General features: G+C 38.7%; 2 protein-coding genes across 5 annotated transcripts; both read right to left on the reverse strand.

The window, feature by feature from the left end:
* Nucleotides 1-23: 23 nt before the first annotated feature.
* On the reverse strand, nucleotides 24-14,638 carry LOC131773353 (uncharacterized). Of its 3 annotated transcripts, none has more exons than XM_066164508.1 (11): nucleotides 14,472-14,638; nucleotides 14,199-14,350; nucleotides 13,409-13,495; nucleotides 12,610-12,852; nucleotides 11,481-11,520; nucleotides 10,881-11,080; nucleotides 7,749-9,740; nucleotides 6,798-7,340; nucleotides 5,165-6,121; nucleotides 3,600-4,169; nucleotides 24-633 (listed from the first exon to the last, which is right to left on the reverse strand). In XM_066164508.1, the coding sequence occupies exons 2-11, from the start codon at nucleotides 14,275-14,277 to the stop codon at nucleotides 566-568; spliced, it is 4,779 nt and encodes a 1,592-aa protein (XP_066020605.1). In that variant the 5' UTR covers nucleotides 14,278-14,350; nucleotides 14,472-14,638; the 3' UTR covers nucleotides 24-565. The 3 variants fall into 3 exon arrangements, with proteins under 3 accessions (XP_066020605.1, XP_066020604.1, XP_066020603.1); XM_066164507.1 differs by lacking the exon at nucleotides 24-633 and adding an exon at nucleotides 1,364-2,685 and having other exon boundaries at nucleotides 14,199-14,346; XM_066164506.1 differs by lacking the exon at nucleotides 24-633 and adding an exon at nucleotides 1,364-2,685.
* A 1,554-nt stretch (nucleotides 14,639-16,192) lies between these two features.
* Nucleotides 16,193-21,308, reverse strand: LOC131773354 (uncharacterized). Of its 2 annotated transcripts, XM_066164322.1 has the most exons (8): nucleotides 21,147-21,308; nucleotides 19,445-19,744; nucleotides 18,901-19,152; nucleotides 18,211-18,384; nucleotides 17,824-17,925; nucleotides 17,461-17,624; nucleotides 16,812-17,159; nucleotides 16,193-16,520 (listed from the first exon to the last, which is right to left on the reverse strand). In XM_066164322.1, the coding sequence occupies exons 1-8, from the start codon at nucleotides 21,187-21,189 to the stop codon at nucleotides 16,293-16,295; spliced, it is 1,611 nt and encodes a 536-aa protein (XP_066020419.1). In that variant the 5' UTR covers nucleotides 21,190-21,308; the 3' UTR covers nucleotides 16,193-16,292. The 2 variants fall into 2 exon arrangements, with proteins under 2 accessions (XP_066020419.1, XP_066020421.1); XM_066164324.1 differs by lacking the exon at nucleotides 17,824-17,925.
* Between the last annotated feature and the right edge of the window lie 647 nt (nucleotides 21,309-21,955).

Below are 21,955 nucleotides of genomic sequence, written 5' to 3' on the forward strand. Positions count from 1 at the left end.
TAGTTAACAAATATTTTGTTTATTGAGTCGTGTCAAATATCTGTTCATGACTATCAGGCCACCGGTGAGATCATTTCTTTGTCTCGACTTTCGACTAACGACGTTTCAGATTTTCGTTGACAAGTTGTACGGATCAGGCCTTAAGACTATTGATTCCCTAGATTAAACATACAAGCCTCCCGAGGACTTTGTATGTACAATTCGGCCCTTATATTGATTCTATAATGTAACGAATAGATCAAGTACATTGATTTTATCCAAAGAACCGGTGCAGAACTTAAAACATGCACATTTACCAGTCGATAATTTAAAATATCAGCCAAATGTGATTCTAAATTACTAAGAGTAAAATAAATTGAATAAAGGTTTTGAGGGTAGTTATTTATCTTAATTATATACCTCTGGACAATCAGTTTTCAACTTTGATAAGTTATAGCTGCTTATAAATGCTCCTCGTATGTGTGGTGCATTATTTTGCCAAAGTATGGTATAAAACAAGTGATATTGGGGGCGCTGTGATATCAGGTGAAGGGGTGAGACTGTTTCCTTGTTAAAGATATTGGATCTAGTGAGCGACTTCTGCCAGGAAATGATACAGGCTTCCTCTTCTTTTAGGAATATCTAGCTCTTCACCTGAAAAAAACCACAACGGAATATACGATTTTTAAGTGAATCTTACTGGGCGATCATGAGGCGAGCACATAAAAGAAAAGAAAAAATCAAAACTTGTTTATTTACTGTGGATCTAAAATTGTTAGCTCATAATTAAACACATTTTTCTTTCAAACAAACCCACTATTTAAAGATTAATCATGGCAGTACTGATCGTACAATGTAAACTCACTTGTTACTATCAACTTTTCCTAAACCCCGTCATATGAAAAAGACGATATCCTGTTTGAGTATCTTATAGATCTCTTCCTTTTCTGTTCATGCAAGTCCTGGAATTCTTCAAAGGATATCTGTGTTGAGAGGCACACTTACAAGTTAACTCAAGATGAGCAAAATGCTGACGCGTCCTCTTTCTTGATTACTCACAGAATTTGAGAAAAGTGATTTCTAAGCTACCGTTTAAAATTGCAAATTTAAAGAGGTTCAATATTATTAGGAGAATGTATCGGATAAATAAGTAGGAAAACAACGATAGCTATTTTGCAATGTTTTGCGTCTTGACTCAGCAGAAATTCAAAAGTTACCAAAAGTTGAGAACGTCGAAAGATAGAGAGAAGGAATACCAACTACGAAAGGCTAAGTTGACATGGTTAATAGTATGAATAGAGTTCAGCTCCTTTAAACTCCTTTACTTGAAATGTGTTTTTATTGTCAATCATAATTTTGTTTCACGAAAATAAATAAAAGAAAATACCAAAAAAAATTACTTTCAGAGTACTGATCTTTTGAATAAGCTTTAGTCAACTATGGAGTGCCAGACTAATGCTTGGATGCTTGCACTTTCACTCCTTATTGATGGGTTTAAACCGCCCTACAAAACGAGTCGGGCTGTAGCCATCAGATGTAAAGTTATATCTCGAGCTTGTAAAATAAAACCTGTGCAAACTTAGTCACGAAAAAAGTTACTGACAATGTTTAAAACTGAAGCTTAATGTTCTTTTGAAGTTAGTAGTCCTATTGAAATAAAGGGGCACCTATAGACTGCATTGTTTTAACTTTGCCGTAAGCATAAAATGCTCAAAAGGTGAGATGGTTAAAAAGGACTGCGCATTTCTACCAAACTACCCTCGGCCGACCATCAAGGCGTCAAAAGCAGCTGCTGTTGCTAGAAACCAGCTTTTTATCCCTTTTAATTCCTTCTTCCGTATACAAAAATGCCGACTATTCTTTTTCTTTGATAGCAGAAAAACAAAGTAAATTTAGGAAAAACACCTTAGAAATTTTGCATAAGATAAAGACCATTTCTAACGGAAAGGGTATCTTGGCCTTTTCTACTGCCCTGCTCGGTGCTTCCTTAAAAGTAATTGCATCTTTCTTACAGGTGAATGGCGATAAATCTGAAGGGACATTACCCTGATTTGATTAGAGATGTAGCATAGCCAAGTATCATTATTATTAATAAGGTAAATACTCATGTCTGCTTTTGCTGGTTATGCTTTGCTTGGCATATTTTATCCTGCAGCTCAATTACTTTATCTTGTAGCTCATTAAATTTAGTCTTTATCACATGATAAGCAGCTGGTATTGAAGCAATATCACTAAGTTCATTTGTGTTGTAAACTGGACCCAGACCCACAGAAATGACCGTCACCCCTGCTCTGTGAAGCGCTTGAGCGGCAGCTTGGACATTGTCCCGCGAGGTGCCTCGTGTGAGCACAACAAGAACTTTGGGGACATTTATCCGACTGGCCTTATCAAACATTTTTTTACTTGCTAAGGCCAAGGCTTTTCCTGTCATGGTAATGGTTCCAGGATACTTAATGTTCTCAATAGCGAGGGCTAAATCCCGAGGGACGGAATATTTGTCGAAAGGAATTGACAGTGTGGGTTCGGTTCCAAAAGTGACGGCCCCAACCCGAGTTCCTTCAGGGGAAATGTGAAATCCTAAAGAGACATTTTTAACAAAGTCCAGCATTTTCTTGAAGTTTCCTTTTCCAAGAACCTCGATACTCCTTGCACCATCGATAACAAATCCGAGGTCGGAATGGCACTTTCTCTGGGTCTGTAATCGAGCTGCAAGCAAACATGCCGAATGATTCTAATTAGTCTTACGATTAGAATGAGCCTTGAAGACAATTTAAGTTAATAAGAGAATTTGCTGTCTTGCGGATAGAGTTACATTTAGCGGCAAAGCGTCGGAATGAAGTCGCACTATTCTATGACAAGTTAGCAAATCGATGTTATTTGAGTATGTTAGAGGCTAAATTTCTGAATAGATCATAAAATATCTTAAATGATAAGATGCTTGACACTGCAGTGAACGTTAGAGATTGACTGCTAAGGATGCTGAGAAATCTTTGTGTGTGGGCCACTTGACGGACTTCTATGAAAACTTCTCGTCGATATTTATTACTTGCCAATTAATGAAAAAATTGAACGTGTGCCTTACGTCTCGTCGATTATGGGTATTAGGACTGAACATAACTAATTCAACAAACTGATCGTAGTTTGATCGAAATGAATGGGTAGAGTACTCCAGTAGGTTGCATTCCCTCTCACTTCTTAGTAACTTAGTTCTACGGCATTTTTGGAATTGGCACTGATAGGCTCTAGAATTAACTCATGATGTATCACGAGTTAAGCTTACAGGTACATCCCATAAGGCGTGTGTCCCAGGTTCGCATATTATGCCAGTGAAACCAGATACACTGGGTCTAAATGTAAATTAAAAGAGTTATACCTTTAAAATAAGGCCTACATAGGGGACGTACTCTCTTAGCATGTTTTTCCCTTTTAACCAGCTATCCAAGTTTTCTGCTTTTTTCAAGAATTTCTGGTACCGTCTTCCAAATTAGAGTATGTTTCCCCACTTATTTAACATTCAAACGCATCTTCACTTAGTTTCGGTCTTTCCCACACGTACCTATATTCACGTACTTAAATGTGGATAGTCATTCCAGTCAAAATCTATATCACAGGCTGCTTACCTGCCCTTTTCGCTGACTGACATATTTCTTTTTGAATTTTCCCCATGAATGCATCAGCATCATTAAATGGAGCTAAGAACACGTGACTGCTCTTGGGCTCGGAAGCGATGGTATCAAGTTGTGTTTGATTAACATTGCTACCTATGCCAAGGCAGAACACTTCGATACCCCGCCTTTTGAGTTCTATGGCAGGTCGACTGACGTCATCAGATGAAAATCCGTCGGTCACCAGAAGCAGCACCTTGTGTTTTGACGTGGGAGGCTGACTAAACAATTGCTTTTGAGCCACTGTGAGAGCCTTTCCTATTCGTATCTCAAGGTTTGGAATACTAGCGTTATCAATAGCTTGATCCATGCTCTTCTGATCGAGGAATTTGTCGAAGTGTACCACGGAAGGTTGTGGTGAGCCTCCATACACTACCATACCGACACTATTACCTTGAGGAGACACAGGAAATAAGTGGGAAACTTGCTTTACCAAATCCATCATCTTGGCTGCCTGTTGGGTACCACGACCTTCGGAGGAAGAAGAGCTATCCAAGACTACTCCAAGGTGGACTTTACCACACTCTAAGGGCAAAAATATAAGTAATGATATCACATTAATATAACGAATATCGATAGGAATCGAGAAAAGAATATTTAATGCTCTGCTAGTGAAATTTAACTGAACAGAGTGCGTTTTACTACTGAGCTAGGGTTCCTTCATAGTTTTTCTAGCGAGTTGTACGGATAAATCTCAAGTTGATTTCTCAGAAAAAAAAATTGTTTGTCTGGAAAACTGCAATAAAAAGATAGTTGATCGTGCTCGCCTAAGTGATATGATGGACCATTCTTACCCCGTTTTTACCTGCATTGGAACTAATCACGAGCGTCATTTTATTGGTAGCTGGAAGCAATGGTTTTTACAGTAAAACTTGAAAAAATACTTGATGAGCAGAAAGTCTCGAATGTATGGAATAATGTGATATATAGTTTGTGGAAAAGTCACGTATTTTGAATGAAATCGCTTCAAAACGTTTCTCGAGTTATTACTCTCAAGGTCATGATTTGCATCGTCGAGTAGCAAGCTTCGTGTGCACTTCTATACGACAATGTTTTTAACTTATTCAATTTAAAGGAGGCAACTTTTATCGCAAAATTATGCAATAAAAATATACATCACCGTGCTCGTTCAAGAGCAAAACACCATCTTACCTATTTACCTCGCCTACTAATTGGATAACAATTCCATGTTTTTGGAATGCACGCGCTTGTTAACCTCGTAACGTGATTATGAAACGCAGTACAGGATGCACAGTGCAATACTAAGGAATCACCTTAATTGCTTTCTTGCGATTCAAAGAAAAACAACTTTAACGAGACTTTCGGTAGTATTTAAGCTATGTGAGATAAACATTTCAGTTCTTCAACAAAATTTCTTCTTAGATTCCCTCAAAACTGTTTAAACTGAGACCAAAAAAAAAATAATTCTGTTAGGAATAGGGAGAGAATTAGAAAATTCGTTGTGACAATGGAAAAATTGCAATGTTTTTTGTGTTTTATACGAGGCTTCGAATTCTCACCATGACTGTTTTTTTCCTGTTCCTCGGTCTTAAAATTTTCTGCAGCTTTTCCAACTGCCATAATCTTTGAAGGCACTTTATATTCTGGTGAAAGCTCATATTTCTCTTTGGAGTAACGTTTAGGATAATTTGGTCGCTCGAAGGGCTTACTGCTGATCTTTACGTTAGAAGGCGCTTCAGTGCCAGGAAGTATATGAGGACCAGAGCCCTGAACTCTTTCATTACTGAGTGCTGTTGATTTAAACGAATCACCCGGAGGACCGGGTGCTCTGTGTAATGTCTGACTCTGATTTAATGATTGAGCAATACTTGCGTCTCCTTCGTCCTGCGACTGATAATTCTCCTTGATTCCAGTGGCAAAGCGATGGTCTTCTCCACCGTGTAAATGTTCTAGAGTCTCGTTATACCGACTATCTATTACACTTTCCGTTTGTTCGTGGCTTTCGAATCTACGACTCTCATCCGAATTTGTCGTAACATCCTTTGAGCCTTCATCAGCAACTTCATGTTTATTCTCAGGGAGTGAAGATGGTTGGGTTTCAGAATGTAATGCCTCCTCGTCTTGACTAAGTTCTCCCGAGGAAACAACCTTGTTCTGATACTGCTGTTCGTTTCGAGAATCCATTTTGGAAGGGTGAAGTCCACTAGAGATAATTTCTGTTTGCCTTTCCGAATTACTGCCTGTCTGCCCAGCTTGCTGATCTGCTCCTCCTGGACCTCCTGTGGATTGAAAGCCTTCAGTAAAAGGTTCTTCCTGGAAAAGGGGCCTCCTTTCAGTATCCGACTGTCTATATTTTTGAGAATATCTTAAATATTGCTCGTGATGATGGTTTAAGTCTGTAGGTACCGTTCCACTCTCAGAAGTGTCTTTGATGTGATCAGAAGAAGGCCCTACCTGGCCGTTGTACGTCTCACATGTGCAAGGAACTTGTCTGTCCCGAACGATCCCCATAACATCTTTTTGTAGATGGAAGAACAATAGAGGAAACATTTGGTTAGACAATTTACCTATTGCTAGTCTCTCCTAAGAGCCTCTCGTTAACTCAATTATATCATGATTATTAGTCAAGACAGCGTAGTGAGGAAGCTGAATTGAACTGTGTGAAGTTATTGAGAAACTAGAAAACTTATCATATTGATAACCGTATTTATAGTTATCTGTGCGTTGCCACCTTTTCCGGAGAAGTAAGCTGTGGTGACATATCAAGTCACATATCTGTTTGCATCTCATGCAAGCCCCATGTAAACCCTGTGTCTCGTCATACAAACATTAGATGCATACATACAGTCGACACACGCCCTGAGGACACCTCGCTATTACGAACACCCGGCAATTGCGGACAAGAGCCAGCCTCCCGTTATTACGGACTCTAGCTATTACGCTATTACGGAAATACGGACACTTTCATGCCCCCCCTCCCCCCTTCCCCATTCAGCGCGACGTTTCACTTACATCTTAATAAAATTTATATGTATGAAAAGCATGGATTAAGAGGTAAAAAAATATAGAGAAGGCATACTTCTGGCCTTTAAAGAGAGTATTTCACACAGGACGGGAGAAAACTATCTGCAAAACCTGGAATTATAAATTGGAAAGAGGGACAAATAAATCGCCCATACTCTACTTTCTCACCTCTACAGACCTCCTGAACAATATCATCCATTGCATTTGGCAAAGTGTCCAAGAAAGCGGTGAAAACGTGTTCTGACTTTGGCTCTGAAGCAATGTTTATCAGCTCCCTCACATTAGCCTGTTTACCTAAGCCAATAGCGGTAATTTTGACTCCAGTATCTCTCAACTCTTCAGCAGGTGCAACTACATCGTCAGCTGAACTACCGCTTGATAACAGAACAAGAGCCCGTGGTGCATCTTGGCGACCGGAAATAGCAAAGAGATTTGTTTTCATTTGCAGGAGGGCACTTCCGGTGTAGGCTTTTCCTCCGATATACGGTGCGATATTAACGGCATCGTCAAATTGCCTGAAGTCGCTGAGCCCTTTGAGATCTAAAGCTGTTTTTACATCATCACCAAAAGCCATTAATCCAATATGGGTGTTTCTTTTGTCAAATCCACGGGAGAAGATCTTGATGAATTCCAGAACACGAGCATAGTACGGCTGTGGAATATTACCAGAGCCATCTACAAGAAAGGCGACGTCTGCTTTGGCGGAGCACTCTGTGAAGCGAAAATATTCTTGGGCTTATACAAATACACTAGGGGCAGCGAGGATTTATTAGTTTTCACGGTCACCATCATCTGGACATCAATTATATCCGGCTTGATGTGAGGAGCTGATATCCCCTTGATTACGGGGGGAAAAACAGAGAGAAAAACAGAGAAAACCTACTGAATGTCCCCAATACGCGCTGTTTAACGAACACGTTGTTAAGCTACTTAGACTGTCGTGAAGGTTTTGCTATGCGACTTGGTGGTTAATGATTAATAACATGATTTTAAAAAGCAATAATACTTACCAGTGCTGCAATTGACTTCTTCCGACCAAATTCCGAGAGAGAAAGTAACAGATATACGCTAATAGGAATAGCAACACAGTGATGTGCACGGATAGGATGTGGCTCTTACCTTTCTTTGGACACAAGCAATCTTCTGCTGGCTCTGTGTTATAATGGTTCGACGTAAGGCTGGTTCCACTTTTCTCCTGGGACTGCTCTTTATTTTCTAAACTGTAATGCTGTTGATTCATCGTAGCCTCATCCCCACTCTTTTCAACTTCCTCTTGAACTTGCCCTTTCGAGGTTTCTGCGGTGTATGCCTGTGGCATGCTCGAGTCTTGGTATCCGAGTCCCATGCCTTCATCAGGACTTACCGGGCTTTCAGAGTTAGATTGTTGTATTACTTGAGCATCCTCTCTTTGAGAGAGATCACTAATTCCTTGTATGGCCTCATTGTCAAAAACTGGTCTTGACTGTTGGCTAGCATCTGGTATGGGTAACTCTTCATTTTCTGGTCCATAATCTTCTCCTATACCACCTTCATGATTCTGCATTGCACTGTCTTCCCCAGGACTTGGGGACTCTTCTCCATTTGCTGGCCCATAATCCATTCCTCCCAATGTAGCACCTTTGTTTAGGTCCACCATGGGCACCGGTTCTCCTTCAAATGATGACGGCTCCTGATCTGACTCCTGCTTTTCATTTCCTTCACCTCCTCCATTTGATTGGAATGCTTGTCCCTTACTCAACGCAGAAGGTTTGCTCGACAGTTGCTCTTGAGGGGGGTGTTTTGCTTGTATAGCAGTTCCCACATCTTGCTGGGATTTAGGATTTTTCTCTGCTTTCTGTGTATCTATTCCAGCAATGGGCTTTTCTTTGGCCATAGGCATAGCATTTCCTGTCTTGAAAACATGGTGTGAGTCATCAACTGATCCCTCAGCTCGTTCTCCGTGTTCGACGTACGCCCCTTGCAATTTGCTTGATGTCAGTTCAGTGGCTCCTTCCTTCTGCCCAAATGCCTGCTTTTCTTTGTCAGACAATTTTTGATGGGAAGATATGTCTATGTCTTTGGAGGGCTTCGAGCCAAAACTTGATTCCGTTGGCCTTTTCTTTGAACTTGCAGATGGAGATTGGTGCATTTCTTTTCCTTTTTCATTTCGAAAGTTTTCCTTGAACGTTGTTTGTTTTCTTTGCTCTCTTTCCGTGTCCTGTTGTTGAGTGTGGTGAGTCTCTGTGTCCTGACTGCTTTTTAATTCTGTCATTATATGGTTTCCACTGGGTTTATTCTCCAGCTCCCCACTGTCTCTCGCAGAATCATGAAGATGGTCAGAATAGTGCTGCTCGTGAGGTCTAACCGAGTTGTTTGATGAAAGATCGGTTTTCACTGTTTCTAGTGACTGGCCAACCAGGCTAAACCCTTTTGAATTTCGTGAGCTTTCGGCTGCAGTCATTTTATTATTGTCCATTAAGGCTGGTCTATTTTGCTCTTTACCATCATAGTGTTCATTTGTTAAAGGTGTTTTTATTTTGGGAATCAGAAAGTCATCTGCGGCCGGCCCAACGTGATTGATTGAAGGGTTATTCACTCTCGAAGGAGCTGTTGCGGAGGAAAACTTTTCCTTATTTGAATTGTCTGCATCAAAAGGTTTTGAGCTCTCATAAAAATCTTTCATGTTCCTTTGTGCATCTGAATTTGATGAAATACGCAATGGTTGCTTTGGAGTGTTAATCTCAAACGAAACACCCTTTCTCGGCATACTTGGCGATTCATTTGAAAATTTACCTTTGAAATTTTCGGGGTTTTGACTAGAAATGGCTACAGATTTTTGAAACGAAGCAATTTTTTTGAAATCTTCTCGAGATATTGGCACATACTTCTCCCCTTTTTTAGGGGACCCATTAAGGTTAAATCTGCTTGGTTGATCTTGATTAGGAGATTGTCCCATATAATGTTCATGAGGCCTGCGTTCCTCTTGCTCTCCGAGAAATGCATTTCCTCCCTCCTTTGGTGAAATTTGGCCACTAGGACCTGAATATTGACGCACATGACGCCCTGCCTGGTTGCCATTCTGGAAGGAAGATTTTGAAATGTGCAATTCTGGAGCACCAACTCCAAAGTCCCCTAAAGCGAGAATAACAGGCGATATCAAACAAACATAATTTCAAATATAAGAAATACCAAACAAATAACGTTTACCAATAATAATGATTACTCGTTAAAACTGAAAAAACCAAATGTTTCAAATACTAACATAGAGTGTACTCGAAATTAAAAAAAAAACATTTTTTCTCCAATAATAGCTACAAAAACAATCTTTTCTTTCAAATTCGTAAAATAAAACTAACGGCTGGTCCGGTCTGCAGTGAGTAATGCTTATCTGGGCGGGCCAGTCTTAAGATGAGATAATCCTAAATTACAATACTTTTTTACAAATGATGAAAAAGGAAAAAAGTCAAACGGCTTAGTGGAAGAATTAAATATAGAAAGGAGTTTCAAAGGCATTATGAAATGCTGAAACAATTGTGCTTCTGTGGAATGATCTCGTGTATGACAAGAAAGAAATGTACTCTTTCGAAAACACTCCAGTAAATTTTAAAGCTGACGTTTCGAGCGTTAAACCTTCGTCAGAGCGATAGCAATCGCTCTGACGAAGGGCAAACGCTCGACGAAGGGCTAACGCTCTGACGAAGGGCTAACGCTCGAAACGTCAGCTTTTCTACCCTTAACGGTGGCTAATTTAAGTTTTCAACTCAGTTGTTAACACTAAATTACCTGCTATCTCATTCGATAGTCTGGCACAGGTTCTTGAGAAGGAATTTTTTGAACCACAGGGTTCATGTAGAAATTGTTAGACGTAAAAAAGCGTGTGTTGTAGGAATAGAAATCAGATGTTTTCACAATTTACTACGTCTGTTAATGGGTGCTGAGGCAGTGGTAAAATCATGCATAAATTTCGTTAAATAGTTATTATACAAAAAGTGCAAAGGTAAAAGTTTGGCTCTACTAAAGATGAATTGCGTGTTCAGTTTTCTTTGCAAAATAAGTAAGGCGTTGTGCACGTTTCAGTAGCAATAATAGTTTGTTTAGGCGAGACCTGACCCCAAACGGTAACTTAACGACTTCTTTTATAGCCAGATGACCTTCGTATTCTGATGTTAGGTTGTCTAACTGAAAAGAGCTACTTGCCAATGTTAAGAACTGTTTAGCCATCTATAAGTTCGCTTCTTCTGGTCGTCGTTGTCTCACTTTTTACATTCTTACCTTTGCAAACTTTAACGTTGCAATCTTGACTCTCTAGACTGGGACCCAAGCTCCTACAATCTTGTCCGCCATTGGACGGAGCTGGATTTGAGCATTTGCGCATGCGCCTTCTGACTCCACCGCCGCATGACTTGCTGCATTCAGTCCAGGAAGACCAGGGGCCATAATCGCCGTTAACACTCTTTTTTGTGTCTAAAAAACTGCAGATACAAACAGGTTCCGTGGGATAAGACTAGTGTTGATAAACATACTTTCAAAAGGAAATTTTGAAAAAACAGCATAAAAAAACGCACAAGAAAAGTGTCAAAAAAAGCTGCCAAAAATAATCTGTGAATTGATTATTTGTTTTTCAAGGTTGCTCTGCTCATATATTAAGTGTTTGGTTTGGTACACCTTTGAGTATTCGAGCAGTAACCTATTTCCATAATTATGTCAGTTCCCAGTACCTAAATGGTTTAAGCAATAAATTTCAAAGACAGAGGTTCCTGACAAATTCATCAGAGTTCTAAGTATCTGCTCAAAGCATAGTAATTCACTTTTCTCGATACAGATACAGTTCACTAACTAAAGTCAAATTCTCACATGAGAGTGAAGTCTTACCGATATACTTGTATACTCCAAGGCCCTCCTTTACCATCACCTGCAAACAAAGAAATCTATTCAAAGCATGTCCACCTGCACTACGGAATGAGTTCTCTAGGTTACTACGAAGGCCTGCTATTTCGTCTCTGTAAAGATTAGGCTCATTAACGGATAATCCTGCATTACAGTACTGGGCTAACCATGTGGTAAGGCTATTTAACCATTCTTATCTATGATGAGCTACAGAATACTTATTCGTGATTGACCCAATCAACTATGTATCTGAACGATCCAAAAAACCTAAAAACAAAAGTATCAATTTTGGCGAAGAGATCTGTCTCAGTGGTGAATTAGTTTTGAGAGTGTCGTTGTCGGTGAGAACGAATAAGAATCACCTGGTGACAATATTAGCCAAAGGTACCTTCTCACACGCTAACTTTGCCATTATACCACTGCCCTTCTCTGTGCACAGTGTGTTCATTTTAGGCATGATGCCGTTATCCATTTGTCTTGTTAAAATGCCATAAAATTCGCTACTAAAACAAGCATCGACGCCTTGTTTATGTGATCGGATAGTCTGATTTAGAATCTAACTTTCTCGATTAACTCCAATCTGGCCTTCTTTTTCTTATTTGTTCTGGTAAATCTAGTATTTAAGCAAGGCCGGCTTTTTCTGGGGGTCAACGTTTATAAACAGACTTTGTTATTCTGTCATTTTAAAGCTTATTTTGTTGCAACCCATCCTCTGAGACCAAGGACTAATCGCCTGAGACGGCGCTATTTCTCCCTCACTCCTTTCCTCTATTCTGAGAATTTTGACGGATCAATCCAAAAGATTAAAAAAAATCTATATGTTGCAGCAGAGCGATTCAATAGAGAGTAGTGTCTTCTTACTTAGAGCTCAAAAACGCAAATAAAAGTCAGTAACCAACTCAGGGTTTTAGGGTTAGGTCCCCTGAACCTTAAATCTTGAACCTAATGTGGGGCCTTAATCATACAGCCAACGTTTATTCAGATGCCTCCAACCTTTATGTAAGGCCGACTTTCAATGAGGGTCCGGTCTCTGATCGAAGAAATACATCTCGTTTTCCTCCTGCCGGATATAAGATTTATATATTCTTTTTCAAATTTCGACACACTTTGTTACCTCTACAATCCTTAGAAGCTCCATATCTGCGATATTCATTGTCCCCAACAGAACTCGCAAAGCACTGGCCTCCATTCTCGATTCCGAATATCTTACGACCCTTATCGAGAGCCGCCTTTGCACATTTGTACAAAGCATGCCTTCTGCCTTTATAATTAGGATCCATTAGAAGATAATGTTCTCCTTCGATTGTTGGTAAGCCTCGCGCCCATGCATCTCGCCAGCAACCCAAACTTTCAAACCCTATAAGTAAAGCACAACTCGTGATGGCATGTCACCCTCTACAATGATATACCCTTAAAAGGATACTACAATATCGTAATTTGAGATAATTTACTTAGGCCCTGTTTCTTTTAAATGTACAAAGTTTTAATTCACAGTATTTACTAACATTGATCTCACTGAATGACAGATCATTGTCGAGTTTCGGTCCTTAAAATTGTAGATCGTTGCCCTTCGTCCTTTCGGTACAAGCATGAGGAAGTGAGCTTAAGAGTATATTGGCAGATTTTTGCATGGTCCCAGCATAAGATACATACTTTAGTCTTATTAAACCTGACACGAAAATCCTGCTGAATTACTAGTACGCCATCATAGTATAGAAACGTGATGCAGCTCAGCTCGCCTCATATTATACGCAATAAGTACCCCTACGCTGCCGCAAAATAGATACATACACAGAAGTATAGTTACGGAAGGAGCGTAAAAATTCAGAGGTTTAGAGGTTCAGAGGTTCCGGGCCCCAGTAAGAAACGCATAGTGAGCCACATAACCTCTGTATCGACGATAGATTACTTACGTTGGCCATCAATTTCCAGTTCCCCGGTAATTTGTTGCCTTTTCTCCAATTTTTCAAACACTTTGTCTTCGCTAGATGTGTTTTTCTCTTTGTAAAGTAAATAAATCAAGTTTTGATTAAGCTCAGCGATTATTTACGTTTTGGCAAATCAATATTACCTCTAAAGACTAGACTAATAAAGTATAATCCCTCCAAAAACGGTTCTATTTAACTGCGTAAACGAATACAGGATAATTCCCTTGTTGCTTTGGTTCCTCTGGTAGTTCATTTTCAATCCCTTAAAGGTCTTGAAAACATTCCTTTGGAACGCTCGGACGTGAAGCACTCAGGTTTGGAAGATATTATGTCAGACGAACCCAAAGGGTCATTTATTGTTACAAAGCAAGGTAAAGGCTATGGTGTATTTTAATGGATGAAACTACAGCTTTCACAAACTCTTCACAGTGTCTCATAATGAATGTCAGCTAATAGGTCCCGTCTCCTTGATATGTCCAACTTTCTACAAAGCGAGTAAATGTAGGAGACTTAAAAATGAAAATACTACAGGACTATTTAAGAGCCACAGTTATGACAGTGGGCGTGTTCATTTTAAAAAATTAGGATTTGATTAAGCATCTGGAAACTAATAGGCCTATCGAAGGTAGTAAAAGTCTTCTCGCTTCCTTTGTCCTGACAGCCCTGAAAGTGAATTGCTCTAAAACGCATGTGAAAATACGTATCATAGCTCAAAGATACATTTTATAACATTTTTTCATTTGACCGGAAACTTCGACACAAAATCATCACTTACCTTTATTGAGCTTGTTCATGTACCTGCCCTGCACTTTGGTACAAATCACATTCGCCAAGAGTAAAACAATGGCCCACATGTTGTAGTGTCTTTGCTCCAACAGACGTAATATTTCAGTCTTAGAGCTTGAAGCGACCCAAAGATATTTCTAGCTAGATAGATTACACAAGTTAACGAAAAATAATAAAATCATATCTAAGGAAAAATCGTAAGACGGTGAACGTTGGCAAAAAAAAAAAAAAAAGGAAATTAAAAGAAAATGGGCTTACTCACCAGTTTTGACCAACACAAATCTAGCTGTTTTTTCCCTCCAATCAAAGGAATAAGGCACTTATGACTTTGACTTTGAGAATTTTGTGGCAATTTCGTTAAGTTGTGAATTCCAACATTGTGCTAATTCTAAGAAGTAAATTTCCCTTTCCACGACACAGACCGTCTTTGCCTCGTTAGCGAGAAATAGGTTAAAACTAAACTTTTCGTGAATTTTTCATGAGGAAGTTCTGAAATATTTATGGCTAATAACCTAACAACCGTAAAGGAAACCATAACATTTTCGCTTTGACTTGGGTAACTTAATCAGGTATGCGAAAAATCGATAGAGATCGACAACTTACGACGAATATTCAACAAAAATTGCGATGGAAACTGGAACGAAGGAAACCCACCCCTCACCGATAAGTAAGGTTTGTTTTCGTCGAAAGTGGAATGAATTCCCCAGATAATTACAAGAGGTATGCTAAAGTTATGCCCGATATCTTAGAGGAGATCAAAATACAACTTCTCTCATACGATCTAATACTTTGAAAAGAAGACTTGTAACAAGAATATCAAACCTTTACATCAAAATGTAAGGTAAACCGCAACTACATTTTGAATTTCAGTTAAAAGAAACGTCATGGATTTTACACATAAATCCTTCCTCTTTTCTACAAAACAAACTATTTTGAATATTAACATTTCCGATATCCACAAAACACCCCATAAGATAAGAATAGCGCTAGTTGACTGGTGAAACGGGTGATAAATGTTCCAAACTATTGAGTTCAGTGATATGTCTGTGAACCGGAACCTAGTGAAATACATGAGACGAATTAAAGTCCAGAGGAGACTGATGCTTTATGATTTATGCCTTAAGCTGGCAGGAGTTTTAGTTACTGTTACAAACAGTAATAAGTGCGGAATCGTTAACTCCGAATTTGTAAAATCTGTTCATTAGGAAATTATTTCATGGTAGTTGAAAAATTAAATATGAAGAGTAGGCGCCTTGCTTTGTACTTGGTAAAACTGAGGCATCAGTGCTCCTAAAATAGTTTTCTTTATATCATTATTGCAGTCGGAAAATATTTCGAACGATGGACATTTTTAAAACAGATAACGAAGTTTAACTCGTTAAGGGGCTTTAAGGGTACTCTATTAGGTATTACTTCCATATTTGGTCAATTCAAACGGTTGACAGAAACGGAGAACATGATGTTTGGCATGAAAACATACGTTGAGGTGTGATTTAATCGTTGCACAAAAGCGCCGTCTAACTCCAGGGGAATGAGAACAAACGGCAACGTTAAAGTTACAAAAACTTTATTTAACATTCGGAAAATATCACAAATTTTTCTACACGAACCAAAGTTAGAAGTGCTATAAGTGGAATTTGTATTCTTGGAGCAGAGATGTAACTTACTTGGAAACAGTTCAGCCCGATCGGATAATGAAGTTAAGAAATCGGTTCCCATAGATTATCCTCTGATTTGGTTGATCGAGGCGTCTCTGTTCTATTGTTGTCAGCAGACACGTTTTATGTCTATTGTGCAGACAAGACAGAAGAATGATTGAACTCTCCTGGGGGGTGAGGGTGTGAGGTTACAGTAACTCATTGCGCGCGGAGTAAATAAAGTCACGAATCAAGAAAGGAACTAAAAATTAATATTTTATTTCGAGAATTTGTCAAAAGCAATTATTGTCTTTTCTTATTTTTTTTCATGTTGTCAAGTCTAGAATTAAAATGATAAATATTCAGCAAATTAAAAAAATATGATTTCGAACAAAGTATCAAAGTTGTACTTGATGTGTCGTTCTGGAACAAGGAAACTTAACTTTTTAAATTTTAAGGCCAAGTCCTTCGGGATTCCTCCGTCTTTTTTTTTTTATTTCCTGGCTAACAAATGCTATCAACTGGTCCTCCGCTGCTCTCTGCGCTTCTTCGTTGTAGTGCACATGATCTAACGTACCATTAGGGTATGAGGCGGTCATGGAATACACATCTAACACAGGGATACCAGCCTTGCACATGCGACTAACTGCATACTTGTGGAACAACTCAAGTCTCTGAAAGATACATAAGGGATAACTTCGCTACTTAACGGATTTTGATGGAAAGTGTTTCGCAAAAGATTTCACAATTTAAAAGCCTCTCCTGGCTGCAGGAAAAGAGTTAAGTAATGAAGTTTTGCCGTTTTCAAATAAACGATTTGTACAACATAAGAATCGGATATCCTTTTTCCTGTAAAAGATAAATTTTTCAATCTCTCTTTAGAAAAAAAGAAGAAGACCTAGAAAAATCAGAAGTATATTTAGCAATTCCCGTTTTTAATAAACTATCGCGATCGAATATCACACCTGATACGTATGAAATCTCCAATGGGTTTTGTTCCTAGGCAGCTCAGCATACATTTTGTGAACCATTTCCTTTTCTATAGAGGTGGTCGTCTTCCAAATTAGGATGGGCATGTTTTCCATTGTGTTATCTAACTTCTTCTTTACAAGTTTCACTACATTGTCTATAAGGCGTCTGTAAGTTGTGAAGTTAAGTGATACGGAGTAATGAACACCAAGATTGAAGAGAAACACACTGTCTTGTGTCTTTAAGTCTGAAGAGTTGAGAATCTCACTCATATGTTGCAGGATAATTGTCTCGTCAAAGTCATTCGGCTCGAACTTTGTCTTTGCTTCTTTTTCACTTGTCAGCTGAAAATTTCATAAAAAAGAGCTGATCATTCAAAAATCCCAATCAACAACCTCGGTGTTGTTGATGCAAAGTCAGCCATTTTCTTGACTTTTTTAAAGAGTCCATTTATAAAAAAAAAACCCGACAAATAGCTAATGATAATTTAAAACCTATGCACCACTGAGCCTGCTATATCTCCAACGACTATAGAGGTTAAAGAACTGAAACACTGAACAAAAAATAAAATTGATAATTTAATTATTGTTTCCAATCAGCGTCAATATCAAATTTTCTTGGCCTCACATAGACTTCAATCCCTACCTCATATATCCACATGTAGGAACTGATGCACTTTTTGAAATTTTCTTGACAAATTCCTCTCGATTTAAGGGAATTTAAAAATCTTTGACTGACAGAATCACCATATATCCACAAAGTATCGGCCTGTGTTACTGAGTTTCCTTTTCCTGTTGCGGTTTCGATATCTGGTAATGAAAAAATAATAAATGAGATAAAGGAAGGTCTGTAGTGAAAATTTATAAATTGATTACTTATTTCGATAGAACCAGCTAAAAAGCAAAAAAATGAAAAAAAAAAAGAGAGAATGACGATTTGTTACAGGATCTACTTTAACGCACTCCCTTTTCATGTGTCAAGGAAGATAAATTTTGTAGGAAAACAAACCTGTTACGTACGGCAACCACTCTCTGTTAACCCATCTACCGAATCCATTCTGCACAAAGTTACACTTAATCCCACAACTTTTAGCCAAATTTTTTGAAGAGTCTGGGGAGATTGTCAAAGTAAAAATGTTAGGAAAAGTCTGACATTTCTAAAAATTTTTAATTAGTCTATATTTTCACATTGTTTCCCATTTAAGTAGATTTGATTTGATTTGATTAAGATAAGATTTAAGTAGTTTTGCAAGTTAACTCCATCATGTTAGGTTGTCTCTTTAACTTATGCTAGTATTTACTGAGATTTGTAAGTACACTATAAATAAATAAAAACATGATCTCTATATTCAACGTACAAAGCAAAAATACTCAATCCCAATCTAGTCAAACATACCCTCTGTTTCTAAACCAACAATGCAGGATGGTGTGACAAAAGCATCAGGGGTGAGAGCGCCACTCCACGGAACAAAAAAACTGAATGTTTTTTGTCCACTTAGAGGCTGTAGGATGTAGTCATCGCCAATGAATCCCAAGACACCATCTGGTTGATACTTTCCTTGAACCGTTCCTGATACATGAAGAAAGATTCAATACCATTCAGTTACTTTATATTTGGTCGACGGCCCAGCCTTTTTTGCGAATCGGGGCGGCTGGAGGCGTCAATGTGCCTACGGCTACGTGTATTATTAGACAATATTAGAACAGCTCGCCATTTGTTGTCCAAAAAATTTTTATAAAAGGAATCAGTCGATTCTGTCAGAATCAATTAATTAATCAATTAATTTATTGTTTATTGAGTCGCGAATCCCGCTATTCACTCGTTTAATTTGGTGCAAACGAAAATTCTACTCGTAATCTCTTATCTCGCTCTTTTTTGGCGTCGCATTACAAAATATACTAGCGGCCTCGCAACGTTTGAGTAAGAAGCAGCGAGATCATGATAGAAAGATTTCCGTCCATGCGAGGTCTATCTTACAGAGTGCGTTGTCCATCTTGAATAAAGCTCAAATCAACTCCCTGGCATTTGGGTTGGAATGCAAAAAAAAAATCTCCCGGTAAAGATGGATCTTCATAAACTACTTACCTATAATAAACCAATCCACCGGTGGATCCCGCAAACCATCACATAAAGTGAAATCCAGCGTTATCTGGGCGGAGTAGTTGCCAGGTTCCATTGCTAAGAACACCACCTCGTACATGCCGTTGTCGAGGTCCCAGACTTGCGGCGCAATTGATGCCGGGCCTTGTTTGATGTATACTCGCCATGCATCACCCCCAAAGCTTTTTATGTGGCCATTTTTCGTCACGGATTGAATAAAAAAACGACTGAATTGACCTTTTAAAAAATCAGGAGAGCGAAGTGATTATTGAGAACATTTTCGCCTCAAGCTAGCTTTTAAACTTTAGGGGATGAGATCGTTATTTAGCGGAAAATACACTTTTTTTTTATTTTAAATTTGTTATCAAGTTCTGCAGTCCTTTTCAGTTGATTACTGATTTTCATTATGTTTAATGGTAATCAACAACTTTCGCCAGAATCTTACAAGCAATACAAGATATCTGATCATAGGGTAACATTCTATGTTTACAAACTGGACCACTTTTAGGCTTTGTGTTCTTTCTTTCACCTGCAGGAAGTATCTCCCATTTTGTAATAAAACTTCTCCACGCATCACTCCTCAACTCTGAGTTTATTTCTCTTCGGGTCCAGGCAACTCGGTTCTCACACGGTTTGACCATTCCTTCCCAGTCTACACGCCATTCATGCATTCTACACCACTGATGACGAAAAGTTCTGAAGTCGTTCAAATGGGATATGTCATAATAGGGTAGCTTCCACATAATGCGAAGAATTGCCAAGGCAGCAACAAAGAGAAAAACGATGACAAGGCGTAAACGGAAGAGGCGCCCAGCTAAGCATCTCATCACTAAAACGTAATCAGGAAATGAGGAATTCTATTTAAATAATGCAAACTTCATTGACAGATTAACAAATGATGACGGCTACTTCATAAAAAGGGGATAAACCAAGTGCGAGGAAGATTATCGAAGGGTTATCGATTGGGATTGCTGAAGGAAAGTTGAATCATAGTTGGGGTTATTAACTCTGGAGGGCTGGTTCACGTACTTCGAACAGACTCCCGTCAACAGATGTCAGTAACTATCTCAAAAACGGCATATTTACCACATTCACTTAACAAGCGACCCGAAAAAGATTGACCTATCATCACCAACGAAACAAAACTGACCAGTAACCACCGAATTTGGATTTACAGCCAATCCCGCCGCCACAAAACGTACAATCTAGTTTACATATACCGAAATTATAAAACTCAGCCTCTTCACGCGACTTTGATGATGGCTTTCCCTAAGGTAGTCGAAACGTTATTCGTGCTCAGGATTAGCGTTACCCTCACGATTAGAATACACCATCAATTGCCCTAGCTTTTCACGTAGGACATACTGTTTCGGATAAGAATGGGTCATTGCTCTGAATTATCATCTTAATTACATGAAATGATCACATTTTATAATGGCTCATTTAAAAGATATGTTGACGCTGGAAACAAAGCAAATCGAGAGAACCTACTCTTACAGGAAAAGGCCCTAAAGTTATCGTAATTTCGCATTTTGTTTTATTAAGAGTATTTGCCCTTTAATGTCTCCATAGAAACCGGTCTGGTACAAGAAACCTTCATAGTAGCTAAATAAAAACTCATCTTTCAATTTCTTAGGGGCACGAAATCTTGACAATTTTCCTAAACGTAGTATCAAAACTGCGAAAAAGGAATGAGCCATGCAAAAAGAATTTTCTATGCTTTACAAACAAAATGTATGCTGCGAGTATAACCGTGAAATATCATTCTTAATTCCTCCCTGAAAGCTCGCGGTTGCTTGGAATAATGCCTCATGAATAAAAAAAACAAAATTAAAAAAATCTGGGTTACAGGAATTGATAACAATAATAAAACGTCCGAATATTTTAGGAAGCCGTCCCGTATTGCTATATTTAAGACTCATTGCATTACATTTATTTCCAGTATAATGTGTGCTTGTGATCTGTTAAAATTCTGGCACCGCAAGGTAAATTAACAGCGAGTTCATCAGTTCAGTCGTTTCCCGAAAAATATGAACTGCAAGATAATTTTCCCTTTGCTTGAAAATGGTAATCGTTATTTTTTTGTAGTCCATCACAATGATTTAACTACTTTCATCAACCTATAGCTGATAATCTTGTCAAATTTGTCGAGAGCGGATCTTTCCGACGCAAAACTTGCTCCTTTTACATACTAAACTACGCTTTCTTTAAATGCTGATGTTATAACTTACTATGAAGAATCCAGGTGGCGTTATAGTTGTTTGTTAATTTCATCCCAGTCCATTGAACTGTAGAAGTCCAGAAACATGGAGTTCGTGATCGACACCGGATGTACGCACACTCAATCGTGATCGATAATACTTGTTAAAATTGAAAAATTGACGAGTGTAAGCCACGTATGACGGAGAACGAGTAGAAAGGCAAGAGAACAGGGTCAAGCTACCAATGAACCGAGAGAGTCTGGGAAGAAATCTCTGCAGCTATCCTAGTCACCAGTGCCCATCATCCTTGCAGTTTTCTCTCTCAACTTTTTGCAAATATGTTGACTGCACAATCACGGCACTAAGTTATCTAACGAGTTCAATTTGCTTCGTTTTTTTCACGCGTGGAGCCCACCGCCGGTAAGGGCTCTTTTCTGCAGGCTGACGCCCAGTTCCAACCACAAGTCACAAAATATTTATTATAACATTTTCGTGAGCCGCTCAAGAGAATCCCAAACACTCTGGTTTCAAAAAAGTAAGAGACAAAATAACATGGGTTCATCTTGAAAGCAAGAGTATTTTCAACAAGGAAAAAAATTTATATGCTTACCTTTTTTATTACAGTAATTTTGGAAAACAACGAATTACCCTTCGAACGTAAGGTCTGTGTTATAGCTGAGGTGTTTTTCCTCTAAAAATTAAGCGTTTTGACGTTAAATGTAATTTAAATCATGATGTTTCTTTGGGAGAGAATAAAACTCCACGGACTGCAAAAAGTAAACTAGCCAATAAATACCCAGACGCAATTTTTAATGGGACAAATTTTACGATCTCCCATC

Source organism: Pocillopora verrucosa, chromosome 3 (genome assembly GCF_036669915.1).
Source record: "Pocillopora verrucosa isolate sample1 chromosome 3, ASM3666991v2, whole genome shotgun sequence".
Lineage (NCBI taxonomy): Eukaryota > Metazoa > Cnidaria > Anthozoa > Scleractinia > Pocilloporidae > Pocillopora > Pocillopora verrucosa.